Source organism: Urocitellus parryii, chromosome 15, assembly GCF_045843805.1.
Source record: "Urocitellus parryii isolate mUroPar1 chromosome 15, mUroPar1.hap1, whole genome shotgun sequence".
In the NCBI taxonomy this organism is placed as follows: Eukaryota; Metazoa; Chordata; class Mammalia; order Rodentia; family Sciuridae; genus Urocitellus; species Urocitellus parryii.
The window spans coordinates 4,494,670-4,509,765 of record NC_135545.1 but is presented as its reverse complement, the minus strand read 5'-3'; the positions used below and the strand labels follow the sequence as shown (position 1 = coordinate 4,509,765).

The window sequence follows — 15,096 nt, the reverse complement described above, 5'->3', positions numbered from 1 at the left end:
AAAAATAGTCTTGACTGCACATCATGTGCAACACAGGGCTTCTTAATTCACAGGAACTAACTCATTAGGCACACATAACTGGCCTTACAACCTAGGCACAACTGTAACCCCCACTTTACAGAGCACAAAACCAAGGACTATGCTGCTCTTAAGCAACAAATGTACTGCTAGCATCTATACAAGTCAACCACAGCATAGAACTCTATGGGCAGACATCATGAGGGGACCGTAGGCCAACGCACTGCTGGTGGACCTCGGGGAACACTTCTCACTCTAGAGACACCTGCTGTAATGGCTCTAGGACTAGTTCCCCCCAGAGAGAAGGGCATAGTCTGTGGCCCTGAGGTGGCACCCCCTCCTCCATGCCGACAACTCAGACCAAAGGACTATTTCTAGACCTTTATTTCTCTGTGAAAAGAAGGAAAAAGGAATAAAATAAAAATGGCAGAGTTGACACAAAAAATCCACTGGGGGATGGGAAATAGGGAAGTGGACAAGTAGATGGGAAGGGGTCCCCATTACAGCAGCAGGAGCCAGTGACCTGGGATGCTCACATCTCTCCCCCAATGTGGGCAGGTGTGGCCCCTTCCTCCCAGGTTGCTGCCCTGTCCTACCTTGTGCTCCCCCAGCCCCTCGGGAGGTGGACAGTGACAAGTCATCCCAGGTTGGGGAGAGGAGGAACCGTGCTGGGTGAAGGGGCCTGGGGTCAGACCATGCACAGGGAGTGACAGTCAGTGGCCCTCTACTTCTCCCCAAAGGAGGTACTTAGGGGAGTTGGAGGGTGGACACCAGAAGTCGGTGTGGGCTCTTCTTCCAGCATCAGGCGAGAGAGAGAACTGGGAAAAAGGAACAGGCGAGACTCAGAACCACAGCTCTCCCTCTGCCCACAAGTGCCACATCTCCCTCTTCCCAGGCCACTGTGAACTGGGGCTCTATGCTTTCAAGGCCTTACCAGTCAGAGCCTCCTGGGCAAAGTACTTGACATCCACATCCTGGTCCTGGGTCAGCTTCTCCAAGATGGGCTTGACTTCACTCTGCAGGGTGCTGGGAGAAGGGAGACGAGAGGTAAGCCAGGCCTATCTGAGGGCCACAGATGGGCAGAGAGTTCCTGAGTAAGAGTCAAAAACAGACACACACATACACACACTCCAAAACCCAAGTGGGGAAGCCTCCAGAGCCGAGGAAATACCCATACACAAATAAGAAGTCTCTGAGGCCCAGGATACAATTACTCTGAAGGTTGGAAGGTGACAAACAAGGACAGACATCTCAGGGGCCCAGAAAAGGAACATCAGAGCTGTCAGGGAACGTAGAGCAAAGAGGCAGAGAACCCATGAGTCTCAACTGAGCAGCTGGGTAATACACATATTCACGGAGGCCCCTGTGTATTATGTGTGAACACAGTGTTACATCACTCTTGATTCCCGCCCATGGAGAGCTTGAACCAGGAAAAGACACAGTCCAAACTGGGAATAAGTAAAAGGCGTGGGACAAGAGGCTCAGCTGGGGAATTCCTGGCCCTGCAGGAGCTCAGCAGAGAAATCCACTCTCACCTACTTGGGCCCAGGGACATGCGCCTTCTTTGAAAATCAGTAATTTGGGGAATGAAGAAAGATTTCTGAGACAAATGAAAGGTAAGAAATAAGGTGTACACATCCCATTTGTTCTCTCCCGGCTGACAGAGAACTCCCCTTCCTCCCATGTAATCAAGGATTTGTTTTGCTTATTTCTGAATTTGAAATAAATGGTGTATCTTCCTGGGTCTGGGTTCTCTCTCAACAAGATGTCTGAGTCACTTGTGTCATTGTAAGGGTCTACTTTCTCACTGTTGGGTGAGTTTTCAGCCCCATGAATAAGCCCCAATGAGTCCACTCTATGGTGGACAGGCACTTGGGTTGCTTCTACCTTGCCACTGCTACGTGCAAAGCTACCACCAGCATCTGTCTGTCTCCTCTGGGACACAGACTAGGGTAACAAGGGGTGGCACACAGGGTTCAGGTGTAACTAGCCTCACTTCAGCCCACCATCATTCAGAGCACATGGCCCCTTCCACAGCCCCTGGCAGTCAGTGAGCCATCCTGCTGATCCACACCCAGCCACGGACTAGCTGGTCTGGGCAGGACACACCACCATGTCATGCATTATCTTGATGGCGAATGATGCTGATGCCCTGTCATATCCTTTCTGGCCATCTGGAGACACTCCTTTTGAACTATAAGTTCAAGTCTTTTTGCCTTTGTCTTTCTTGGGCTTCCCTCACCTTAGTATTTTGTACACAAGTTTTCTGGGTGAATCCTGCAAATACCTCCTTCTTAATCAGGGGTTTTCCATTTCACTTTGAAATGTAACTTTTAATAAATAATTCTTCATTTACTGAAGGCCCTTTATCAATCTCTTCCTATGCCAAGTCATGAAGACATATATACTCCTACATTTTCTTCTAAAGATCTATTTCTTTGTCTTTCTGTTCTGCTCTGTCACTTCAAGTTAATTTGCTTATACACTGAGACAAGTTCTTTTATTTACATGTGGACATCCAAGTGAGCCACCACTTTTGAAACCATGAGCACTGCCCACCGAAGTGCACTGGGATCTGCTGCTACACCAGCTCCGTCTGCTCTTCCGCCTCCACCCTATCCTCTGTGCTGTATGAACGTCCTTGAATCTACACCTGTTTTGATTATAGTGGCATCCTTAGTCTTGGAATCTGGTAGAATACTTCATCCAACTTCATTCTTAAGAATGCTTTGGCTAATTCAGATCTCTGCATTTCCATGTTATTTCCAGCATCATCCTGTCAATTTTCCACAAAAAAATATCTGCTGAAATTTAATGGGCTTGTACCAAATCTAAAGATGTATTTGGAGAATTGTTCCATGCACGGATATTATTTAGGTTTCCCTGAATTTCTTAGAACAATGTTTTATAGATTTCACCAGGTGTTTCACACCTTTCATTTAATGTTTATTCTACTATTATTAATTATACAAGTACATGCATAACACACACACACACACACACACACACATATATGCACACACAGAGATTTATATATGTATGTGTGTATATATATTATATGTAAATACTTGTTAATTTCATTTTCTAATTATTGATTGCTGGTACAGAGTGCTACCCTCTCCTCTTTCCTTCCACTCTGTGAAGCAGGTCACACGAATGCTCATTCTACACTTGAGAAAACACACTGCAAAGGGGAAGAGAGAGGACAGGGCCACAGATCAAGCGAAAAGCAGTGCTAGACTTCAACCCTGGGCTCCATCTTCAAAGGTCAAAGATTAACATGCCCTGCTAGTGTGAGGGAGCACCCAGGCCTCACCTGTTGTCCAGAATGGGCCCGATCTTCTGTAGGGACTTGGCCACGTTGAAACGGACATTGGCAACTGGGTCCCCAGCCATACGCAAGACCGTGGGCAACATGTGCTTGGTAGTGATGTCCTGCCCACATACTTCAGACAGTACCTGGGGGCCAGCGAGTGACAAAGGGATTATTATGTGAAGCTAAGGCTAAATTCTATGTTCCCTGTCCTCTGTAGGCCACTAAAATGATCATCAGGCCCTAGAGGGATGCTGGGCAGCATCTGGGTCCAGAAGACCATACTAAGAGTGGTTTATCCTCTGGAAGCTCCCAGGTTCCCTACCACTATGGCATATCCCCTAACATTGTGGCATGTTCTTGGTCTGTCCTATGGGGATGGGCCTTGATTCTTAACCCTTGAAATCTCTCCTTCATTCAGTGGTTTTTAAACTGTGGCATGAAAGAAATTATCAGAACACTTAGTTATATTTATTTCTAAATCCCATTCTTGACTTTCCAGCCATGTGTATAATTTATACATAAATACAGAAGTGCATAAGATAATCAAAATAATGAAAATGAATAGATAAGTGTACTTCCTACATGTGTCCCAACTGCTCTAAGCCCTTTATGTACAACTCATCACAACCTGAGGAGTTAGGGACTGTGACTACCAGCAGCAAGCCTTTCTAGTGAGAAAACTAAAGCTTTGAGTGATTAGGTAATTTTCTCAAGGTGTAGAGCTTATGAGTGGCAGAATTTAAACCTAGGTGTGAGTCTAGAGCCTGCATGCTTAGCCCCTGTGTCAAAATTAAATAAACTCACATACTCAGTAGGAAAGAAGAGGGTGCTCAAAACACTTTGGAGAGTGCTGCTCATGTTAAACAGGTCTCTCCAACCCTAGGTCTCCCACTATGCAAGTCCCTGCCCTGAGAGATGGATAGCCCTCCAGCCTACAGTCCCTGGATCTGTGGGTTTCTGTCAATTCTTCCATTTCCATGCCAGCTGTTTGGTTGGGGGCCCTCCTCCACCCTCCTCTCCCAGGCACTCTGTTCCACAGTTGGGTAGGTGGGGTGCTCACGTTGATGCAGAAGAGTGTAGTCATGCGGTGCAGGTAGTTGGGGTCTCCAGACATGGCCAACACTTTGGGGATGATAGTGGCATGGGCCCACTCCTTCCCAAACTTCTCTACCAGCTTCTTCAGGTTGCTGGTGGCCGCCTCACGGATGGCATAGACTACAGCAGGGTGAGAGGGAGGTGAAGTGCTCAAGGGGCGTAACACTCTACACACTACTGCTTACTCAGCAATGTCTGGTACCAGGCGACATGCGAGCCAATCAACTTTGCCAGAAAGAAAAAAAGGGCTCACTATGCTCTATCTAGTGTCTTCTTTTCACACAAATATCTCCTCATCACTCCAAGAGGTGCTGGCCTCAATATACAGAAGAGTAAATTAAGGTCCTGAGACGTCACTTGCCCAAGCAAATCATTAAGCACTTAATAGATTAAACAGTGCCTGGCAGAGATAAACACTGACTTTTATTTTTTACCACTATTAATGAAAACAACGAGCAATTCTTACAATTGCCTTGAGAGACTGAGAAGTCTCATGTTTCACAGAATGGCAATGACTCGTTTACGCTTCCAGGCCAAGAGAGTGGGATTCAAACCCAAGTCTGCTCAGTGGTGCTCATGTTTAACAGGTTCAAGCAGTCCCTCAGAGATCTGTTATATCCCCATCCCAGCCTGTATTTCTCTAGGGTTCTAAATAGCAAGCGAGTGGATCCATGTGAGCATGTGGTGTCGGGGCATGGCCCCAGCCCTTCCATCCACCCCTCCTGGAGCTTTCACCTCCTCCTGCCATCCTGCTGGAGGGACTCACCATGATCCACGAGCCAGGCCATGCACAAGGAGTTGAGTTTCTCATCAAAGAATTCCACCCCCTGCAGGAGCAAAGGAGACAGGGCTCAAGGGAGAGTGGGCAGGGCGAGGTGCCAGAGACCCCAGGGAAACGATAGACATCTCAGACACTGGCTACTTCTCAGCCTCACCTGAAGTGCCCTTTCCCTTCACCCCTTATTGAGTTCTATACATGATCTAAGGACCTGTGTCCTGGGTCTGTTCCTCCGACTCCTAGGCAGTTGTTACGGCCTGCAGCAAGCTTCCATGCCATCACCACCACAGCCCTGCACACTTTACCAGACCCTGGCAGTGTTGCCAGACCCTGAGGCCCCTCACTCACCAGCTGTCCAGCCAGAAGGGGCATGTATTCGATGATGGCCAGTCGTACCCGCCACTTGGCATCTTCAGCCAGCTCCACAATGGCAGGGAGCAAGGACTGAGAGAGCTGTCGGATGCCAATCACTTCATTCACACAGTCCAGATTGGAGATGATGTTCAGCCGCACCTCTGGGCACTGTGGAGAGGACAGGAAGTTCTGAAAGAATGTTCTGTGCACTCAACTCAGGACCCATAAAAAGAATAAAAGCACCAATTCTGCGCAACCAACATCTCACAAGGGCCTTCCCAGCTCCTGGCCCTATAGTAAAGGCACACAGGGCATGCAGCATTTATTAGCAGGTGATGCAGCTTTTTAACTCTTATCACCTCAAGACATGTTGAGCCATTTTGAGAGAGCTTGCAAGAAGCACAGCAGAGATTACAATGTTACAGCAAAAGTAAGAGTAATGCAGGCATGATTTTAAACCTGGTTCTGCCACCTGCTAGCTGTGGCTTCTGGGAAGGGGTCCTTTCTGGGTATCAAACTGTTGACATTAAAAGTGCATCCTATAGCTACTGAGAGTAAAGGAGGGGCCACAGTTGCTAGCGCACAAAAGGATTAATGTGTAGGAGCTTATTTTTATCATTGCTGTTGCCTTTATTCTCTGCCCATTTGAGTCCCAATTGGCATATATATATATCCATCAATATCCATAAAGCATACAAACACATTTATAAGAAAAGACTTATAGGGCTGGGGATGTGGCTCAATCGGTAGCGTGCTCGCCTGGCATGCATGCGGCCCGGGTTCGATCCTCAGCACCACATACAAAACAAATATGTTGTGTCCGCCGATAACTAAAAAAATAAATATTAAAAATTCTCTCTCGGGGGCTGGGGATGTGGCTCAATCGGTAGCGTGCTCGCCTGGCATGCGTGCGGCCTGGGTTCGATCCTCAGCACCACATACAAACAAAGATGTTGTGTCCGCCGAAAACTAAAAAATAAATATTAAAATTCTCTCTCTCTCTCTTTAAAAAAAAAAAAATTCTCTCTCTCTGTCTAAAAAAAAAAGACTTATAAATAAAGTTCTCTTTTTTTTTTTGGATACCAGGGATTGAACACTTGAGCACTTAACCACTGAGCTACGTCCCCAGCCCTATTTTACTTTGATAGGATCTTGTTAAGTTGCTGAGGCTGGCCTCAAACTTGTGATCCTCCTGCCTCAGCCTCCCAAGCAATGGAACTGCAGGAATGTGCCACTGCACCTGGCCACAATTAGTTCTTGTTACTCAATACAGAAGCTCTACTAGATCCTTGTCCTATATTACATACTCCTGAATGGCAGACACGGAGCTACTTTTCTCTATATTCCCTTAGAAGTGTAGGGTAAAGAAGCAAGCATTGAAACAAACCAGTGAACCAACTTAGTAAGTGTGCAGTAAAGTCAGCAGGTCAAGGCTATTCAAACATTGCACATTCAGAGAAAGGTCTGGCCCTTGACCAGCTCCTGGGAAGGAACCTCTAAGCCCCTGGGATTTCCTGACAGGCAAGAGTGTCCTGGTTTACCTTGGGCTACTCCAGATAGTCTGTGCTAACACTGTGATCCACGGTTGAGGCCTTGGTATCAGCAGGCTCTCTGGAGGGGCTGGGGACTAAGTAACTAAGGTAAGTCACAAGTGCTGCTGGCCTGTGCAACCAACTGCCAATGAAATCCCGACCACTCAGGCTCAGGGGAGCCGCCTGGTTGGGAACACTCCATGTGTGCTGCCACACATCACTGCTAGGTGAATTAAACACTGTCCTCACAACTGCACTGGGAGAAGACAATGGAAACCCAGCTGGTCTCTCTCCCACGCAACTGTGAATCAGCAAAGACTTCAATCTGAATCCCTGCACTGCATTAAACAGGAAATGTGAACAGAACAGCTCATCTAAACTCTGCAGGCTATTGCAGCAACCCATTGAACCTGAGGATGGACTCACGAACCCAGACATAGCAAGAAATGAATAAAGAGACTAGCAGTCAATGGGAGGTCAAGATGGCCTTATATGGAACCCCCAAAGTGAAATCCCACAAGAGGTTCCCCAACAATTCCTATGTAAAAAGCATATGAATCCCTTTTACCAAAATGACAAGATTTTCCATCAGGGATAGAAGGTAGCCAGTATTCTGCTACCTAGTCTGAAGGCTAAAGAAGTCTCAGAACCAAGATCCCCCACCTTCGGGGGGGGGGGGGTCAGTTTTCTATAACTCCAAACACTCGGGGAGAAGGGAGGAAGTGTTCTGGTGCTAACCAGCTTGTTGACTTCCCTTTCCTCTTAGAGTGCTTTCCTTGGAACTTCTGTGAAACAGTGTTCATGTATGATCATAAACTGACATAAATGATCTTGCTGAAAGCTTCCCCAGCTTTCCTTCAGAGGGATTTGTATGCAACAGTTTACAAAAGCTCGGACTATCATGTCATCAGGAGAGCCACCCTGTGGTTTCCTCCTACCAAAGAAAAACCTTTTAATGAAATGACTTCCACCAGCAGTTTTAAGTCAAACATAACCCTTCTGCTTTTTTCTACCTTGGCTCCCCTAAACAGCTCTTTGGTACCTGAGCCTGACAGAGATAAACTGAAGACTGACTATTCTCAGGAAAAAATCCACAATCATATGTTAAGAGCTTCTGATCTGACTTTCCTTCCTGCTTCAGAAAAAGACTTTTGCAGTAGGAACACCTATGTGGCCATCTTCACCCAAGTCTGAGAAAATGTGCATGTGAATGTGTCAGAAACTGCAACTATGTAATGACATCAAAGTGCTCCATTAGAGGTAAACATGACCCAAATAAAACGGGACCACTGATCCAGCCTGGCCCCTCCCTGACCCCTGCAGTCACCCCCATGTGGCCTCCCCTGTACCCTCCGGCCACCTTACTTCCTTCGCACTGGCCTCAGGGTTCTATTCTAACACCCAGATAAGTCCCAGCTCTGCCAATTGCCCACAGCTTCAAATTCAAACTCCTTTCCTAGTAGTCACACTGATGATCTCTCCAGTTACACCCTCTTGCCTTCTCTGGTCCTGGCCACTTGGACAGTCAGGAGTGGTCACACGACTATCTCTGGATAATGGGGCATGCAGGGTGTGAGCAGATGTAATGTCTTGTCCCTAGGAGGACCAGGTCTATTGCTGTCAGGTGCCAACCTTTTCTTGGGGGCTGGGAGACAGTAAAACTTAGAGCATTCACCTCAGACCCAGCAGGAGTCGAAGTCAGCAGGGCTAACCCACCAGTGTGGGCTCACTGTGAGAGAAATAATCCCATCTTATTTAAGTCACTGTATCTTAAGGTCTCTATTACAGCATCTTCACCTGAGCCCTAAAAAACATGACCCAACTGTCTCAGCACCTATAGCACCTTGGATGCTGCCCTCTCTGCTGCCGGTTTGTGAAGGTCAAAGATCAAAACTGACTTGTTCTTCTTCATTTGTATTCCCAACGCCCAGGAAAAGGACCAAACACTTAGTGCAGGACATACAAAACAAAGCCTGATGCGAGAATGAGTGAACACACAGATCATTGTGCCCACAAACAATAAACTGAGCAGAGATTTGAATGCCTGCAGAGGTCCTAGTAGATTTCTGGTCAAACTGGGCCACCAGCCTATCACCTCTGCAAACTCAGAGCTGAATTCCCTCTGGGCATCCTTACCTCATCCTTCAGCTGAGCCAAGAAGAGGGGCAAGAGATGTTCAATGGTGTTGTCTTTGCCCAAGATGGGAGAGAGGCCCATGATGACAGAGGCCAAGGCTGACTTGACGTGCTGGTTAGCATCTGACACCAGCTCCTGTGAGGGAGAAGGGAGGAGGCACCAGCATCAGGCCACCCTGCAGTGGCAATGGCCAAGCAGACACCAACTCTGAAGAAGCTCTTGAGACAGCCGCTCCTCTGCCCTGCTCACTAGTAGAAATAGACAGCTCAGAGACAGGGCAAACTAATTTCTTACATGTCCCCACTGCTTAGAGCTGATGGACCTGTTTCCAATAACCCCACCCCAATCCCAGAGCTCTCTGGATGAGAAAACTAGGGTCACCTCTGAGGACTCTCACTGTCAGCACTTGTCGCCAAAGTCAGCCCTGAGCTGCAGATTCTTGGTTTTTTGTTGTTGTTGTTGTTGTTGTGCTGTTACTGGGGATTTAACCCAGGAGCATTTTACTCCTGAGCCATGAGCCATATCCCCAGTCCTTTCCATTTTTTACTTTAAGATAGGGTCTCACTAAGTTGCTGAGGCTGGCCTTGTGGTATGGCACCCTGCTCCAAGCCTCAGATTCTGTCTGTAGTTAGGAACCCCCAATTGCTTTAAGCCCAAGTGTGGCACTAGCAGGCAGGGAACCTAGCTTGTGTCTGGCAGCCCCCAGAGCCCAACCCACCCCATATTCTTTGTCCCTCCCACGGAGCTCCCCATCACCTTAACACAGGGCAAGATCTGGGTCATGATCACATTCTCCCGACAGTCTGCTGAGAGGCTTTCACAGAACTCTGTGGTGAGAAGAGCAGGAGAGCAGATGAGACCCAATGTCCTATTCCTGCTCTCAACCCTCGGTACACCCACCCACCTTGCTGAGTTCTGGTCACCAGCACCAACCTTTGACCTTGTGGGAGGCTGCAGCCCTCACCTCAGCCTCACAGTCCTTCATCAAGTTCTGGAAGGCAGGGACCAGATCTGTCTTGGTGATCTCGGGCCCCACTGCTTTCTGGAGCTATGGATAGGGAGAAAGGGGATGAGTGAAAGGGGAGAGTGAGAGGGTCTATTGGGCAGCCATTGTGGGCCAATGGGTAAAATCAAAGTAAAGGCGCCAGAATCAGGGGCCTGAGCAAGGAGACTAGAATCTTCACTGAGCTCTAATCCCGGCACCACCGAATGACCCTGGATAAAACTCTGCACCTCTCTGAACCTTAGCTTCTTCAGAACCAAAGTGAGGCCCATGAGGGCATGTACTTCACGGTGTTACTTACATTAAAGATAACAGCAGCCCTCCTTATCCTTCAGGTTATTTTATCTGGTTTTATGTTACCTACTCCAGAAACATTCTAATAACATAGTGGCTCCCACCCTTTAATTAATGATTTTTATTTTCTTAAGACTCATTAGCAGAAACAGGTATTATTTTTATAATTAAAATTAAACAATAAAGACTGAGGGAAGAAGTAAACTAGATCTGCCTGTCTCCTGATACATGGACTCTGCTCAGAGTTGGTTCCTAAAGACACAGATGGAAGCAGGATGGTTCACTACCAAGAAGGGAATAAATAAGTGAAAACCTTGTCAGGCCTCCTGGGCAAATGTCGCCTTTCATTCACATAAAAAATATCTGTTGTCTGCTGGGAACCAAGCACTGCTGAAGCAGTCCAAAGCCCTGTCCCGACTCAGTGTATGCTGTTCGTGCACAGGCGACAAGGACAGGAAGGCGCTGACTCACAGGCTGTACACACACGTTTGCGTGGTCACCTTTCTTAGCATCTTCACAGAGCCAGGGAAATGGTACCAGAGGCTCTGACCCCTCCAACAGTCATGAGTGTAAATGAATGGCAACACAGGAGAGGAAGCCCACAGTGGAGTGGCAAGCAGAGTGTGTGCTCTGACCCTGCCCATCTCTACTGCACTGGGTCCAAGATCCAGCCCTGAATCTTCCTACTCACTCCAGCTCCTCCCTCCCAGATGCTCTTGCTGGGACACAATCCCTCCCTAGCTCTCTCTCACCCTTTCATCCTCCACAACCAGCTGAAGCACCACAACCAGCTAAAGCACTCGCTCCTCAATGCTTCCTGGTCCCCTCTACCTCCCCTTCTGCCCCACACCTCTGACACTTCATTATCAATTTCCCCCCACCTAGGCTGACCAGCCCCTTTGGTCAGGAATGTGCTAAATTCACTGCAATCTAACGACTCCCAGGAAAGAGATGGTACTCAGCCAAAGAGCACTATTCTGGGCTGCTGTCCCTATTCTGTCTGCTGGTGGTGTCAATCTAACCAACTAAACTTTTGGGCTATGTCTTCTCTTTTATATAAAAAAAAAAAAAAACAGGAAGAAGAAGAAAGCTCTATGAAGACAGGAACACACTTGGACTCTGAATTTGGCCTCAGAATGTCTCACTATAGCACTTCAGTTGCCCCAGCAACCAGCCAGGATTGGCATGTGTAGTGGGATTCAACAGGTCGATCACAAGAGATCTTCTTGCTCCAACACCTGAGAGAATATGCTCACCTAATGAAAACCTCCAGTTTCTACACATCCCTTGCCCTGTCCCCTGTGTCCTCCCTTCTGTAGGACAATGTCAACAGCCCCTCACTGTGGGAAGCCATCCGTGAAATGCATGATGACCTTTTCAGCATTGAGCCAGCGAGCAGATATATCTGGTATTTGGGAACTTACAGTGGCACTTCCCCTATTAAGACCCCAATGCAAGCGAACTCCTGCTCCGCTCTGCCAAAAGGTCCTAACAGCACCAGAGATGGGCAGGACTCCTTAGGAACTGAGCGGCCTACCTGCCCCCACCTCTATCCTGTTTTGGTGAAGAACTTCTATCCAAAGTCTTTGATGTATTCCGATATAAATAAAAGCAAGCACAGCTCCCTTCTTTGTTAGAAGCTGGACTCTTCTGGTCAGCTTGGCCGGTCGCTGGCCCCATTCTGAAACTATTTTTCTGTGTCCTGTGGTTATCTCGAAGTACCACTTTTCTTAGCTTTTATTTCTCAGCCAGCCCATCCCTCTGGAGGGGAACCCATTCCCTCACCCACATGGGACGTGGGCAATACCTCACCTACCTCTGTGAACTTGTCAGCCACCATGTAGCGGACACGCCAGGACTTGTCCTCAGCAGCCTGGCGCAGAGTGGGCATCACTAGGGCCTCCAGGTCCTCCTGTGGCAGAAGCTGGGCGATGTTCACGCACGCCTCCACAGCCAGCAGCCGTACCGAGTCCTGGGGAAAAGATTGGAGCAGTGGGAGGCAGCAGGGGCCCCACTGAGCCCTGGCATTCCCTTTATGATACTGGGCTCACCAGAGGCAGGGATGACAGGGGGTCAGGGGGCAAACCTACCTGCTCGTCAGAGGCCAGGTTGGAGAACATGGGGATGATCTCGCTCTTGACGTTGTCCAGCTCTAGTACCTTTGCAAACTCCCCCAGCTTGGAGGCTGCGGCCCGCCGCACCATAGGGGTATCATCTGAGCAGAGGTTCCGGAAGTACCTGGGGTGAAGAGAATGGGGCTCAGGAGGGGGAACTCTAGGATCCCTAGGGAACTCCACAGTCACTCAGGGGCTAATTCTGGCTGGGGGACTGTGCAAGTGATGGCCCCTCTCATCTCCCCAGCCCCAGCACGTGGGGCTGACAGCAACAGTTCCTCCCACATGGACTGGCACCAGGTTTCAACATGTTTGAGACACTCAGGGCCTGTCTGCACACAGCACATCCACAGACAATGGCAAGAGCTCACAATCATGGTAAAGGCCATATAAAGTGCTCAACCAAAATGCCACTGAAGGGTCTCATTTTTCAGCAGCAATTATGTCAGAGATGTGTGGGGAGTAACGCACACCTTTCAGCATGTGTGCACAGCTGTGAGCCAGCATCATGGAATGAGCAATGGGGCAGCAATGTGAGGCGTGATAGAGATGGTCAAAACCTGAGGGCAGGCCTGCTGAGGACAGGCCCGAGGGAACATGAGACATCATTCATCGAGTGTTCCATGTGCCAGATTCTACTCTAAGCATCTATATGTGACAATTCTTTTAAATCCTCTCGGCAGCCAATGGGAGGAAGAACTCCCACTGAGGCGGAGCCTGTGGATTTACTGCCATGGTGTCCAGAGACCACTCTCAAGGACAGGCCTCTCTGAGGGGAGAAGCTAGGAGAGCTTTGGGATTATCAGGGCCCTGGGTGGACCCACAGGGGCTCAGGCTCAAAAGAAGGGAACCCGAGTTCACAGGGAGGCTTGCTGACAAAGGAGGAAGAGGAGGGACTCACTGCCGCAATTCTGCCTTGACAGCACTGGACACTCGGGGGTAGCAGACGGAGAAGAGGCCACAAGCCGAGGTGCGGGAGGTGAACCAGTCGCCACCCGCCAGCCGCTTCACCAGCGGCACGAAGTGGGCCTCCAGGTCTGAGGGTGAGTGCTCGTGTGAGATGGCCCGCAAAGATTCCACCGCCTTGTCCCGCACCACCGTCTCCTCCACTGTGGCCAGCGACTCGAGGGGTGGCTGTGGCAAGAACATGAGGTCACTGGACAGCTCCCTCCCTGCAGACTAGCTCAGAAGCCCCACCTCGCGCTTCCAGGTGGACTCATCTCTGAAACTCTATCTCTGATCACCCCATCCCATCCTTCATCCAGTGAGCCTTAAAGGCTCTTACTGAATGGCCCTTGAAAGATATTCACTGGGACCCGTCAATCTTAAAATTATACTAGGCACTTTTTAGGAAAGGGTATCACCTATCCTTTGCTCTCCAGGTGCAACGATCTTCACTGACATTGAGTAGAAACATCTATTTACTGTGTGTTTGAAGCAGGGTCCTTGTGTCATTAAACTGTGTGAAACAGGTCCTGATATTGGCCTTATTTCAAAGAGCAGAAATCTGAGGCACAGATAGCTTAAGTTACTTGTCCAAGCTGGCAAGCAACTGCTACAATCTAGGACCAAAAACCAGGCCACCTGGACTCTTATCTTCTCCTCAACTGCAGCTCCTATTAGTATCTGACCCCCTTTGTGTTCCATCATCCAGGATAATGACACACAGGCAGGCAACAGGGCAGGGTCTGGCAGAGACTCAAACAGACAGCCCTGGAATCCCCCCTTACTAGCTGTGTGACTTTGTTGGGATGTTCAACTTCCTAGTGCTCCACGGGGTTCATCTATTAAGAGACTCTCGCTACCCAAAGGGTAGACGTGACAGTGATAATGACAACTGCAGTACTTTGTGCCAAATGTTATGACATGGGATTCTCAAGTCAGTTATAATGTAGGGTTTGATGATTCCCACTTCATAAAAGAGGACACAGAGAAATCAAATAACTTTCTTACAGGTCACCCAACAAGTGGTAGAACCCAGCCCAACTCCAAACCCTGGCATTAGTCAGGTGTTGGGAGAACAGTGTGGATGGCAAGTGCCCCTTCAGTAATACCATACCAAATACCACTACTGACTTGATGACTAAAGTGCTGTCAAGCCCTGTCTGTTCTGAGGTGGTCCCCAGCCTCTCCTCTATCTTCCCCTTCCCGGACCTGATAGGAAGGACCACAGGTCAGACTTGGAGGGAGAGGTGGGAAGAGGATCTCAGCACTTCCGGACTCACCAGCAGGCAGTGCACATACTCTGGGCCTCCCACCAGAGTGGTAAAGGTTCCCAGCTGCTCCGCCAGGGCCAGGAGGACCTCGTCCTCATCATAGATGGTGTCTGTGGGGTCAAGACAGATACTGTTACAGTTCTACCCCAAGTCCAACCCCAGCCCCTCAGTAACCCAAGCTCAGAACAGAGAAGCTCCACTCTGCTTCTTACACTGTCAGCACCCAGTCTCAGGCCTGCA

General features: G+C 48.8%; 1 protein-coding gene across 1 annotated transcript in view; it reads right to left on the bottom strand.

Moving 5' to 3' along the window:
- Positions 1–384: 384 nt before the first annotated feature.
- Ppp2r1a (protein phosphatase 2 scaffold subunit Aalpha) overlaps positions 385–15,096 on the bottom strand; it is a 30,049-nt gene continuing 15,337 nt past the window's right edge. Inside the window, exons 3-15 of the mRNA XM_026381889.2 lie at positions 14,866–14,966; positions 13,542–13,774; positions 12,617–12,764; positions 12,343–12,498; positions 10,163–10,277; positions 9,986–10,056; positions 9,230–9,364; positions 5,556–5,729; positions 5,196–5,256; positions 4,395–4,549; positions 3,335–3,477; positions 953–1,044; positions 385–836 (exon numbers count right to left, since the gene is read on the bottom strand). Coding sequence (XP_026237674.1) covers positions 820–836; positions 953–1,044; positions 3,335–3,477; positions 4,395–4,549; positions 5,196–5,256; positions 5,556–5,729; positions 9,230–9,364; positions 9,986–10,056; positions 10,163–10,277; positions 12,343–12,498; positions 12,617–12,764; positions 13,542–13,774; positions 14,866–14,966 — 1,601 coding nt within the window. The 3' untranslated portion in view covers positions 385–819. The remainder of the gene's footprint in view (positions 837–952; positions 1,045–3,334; positions 3,478–4,394; positions 4,550–5,195; positions 5,257–5,555; positions 5,730–9,229; positions 9,365–9,985; positions 10,057–10,162; positions 10,278–12,342; positions 12,499–12,616; positions 12,765–13,541; positions 13,775–14,865; positions 14,967–15,096) is intronic.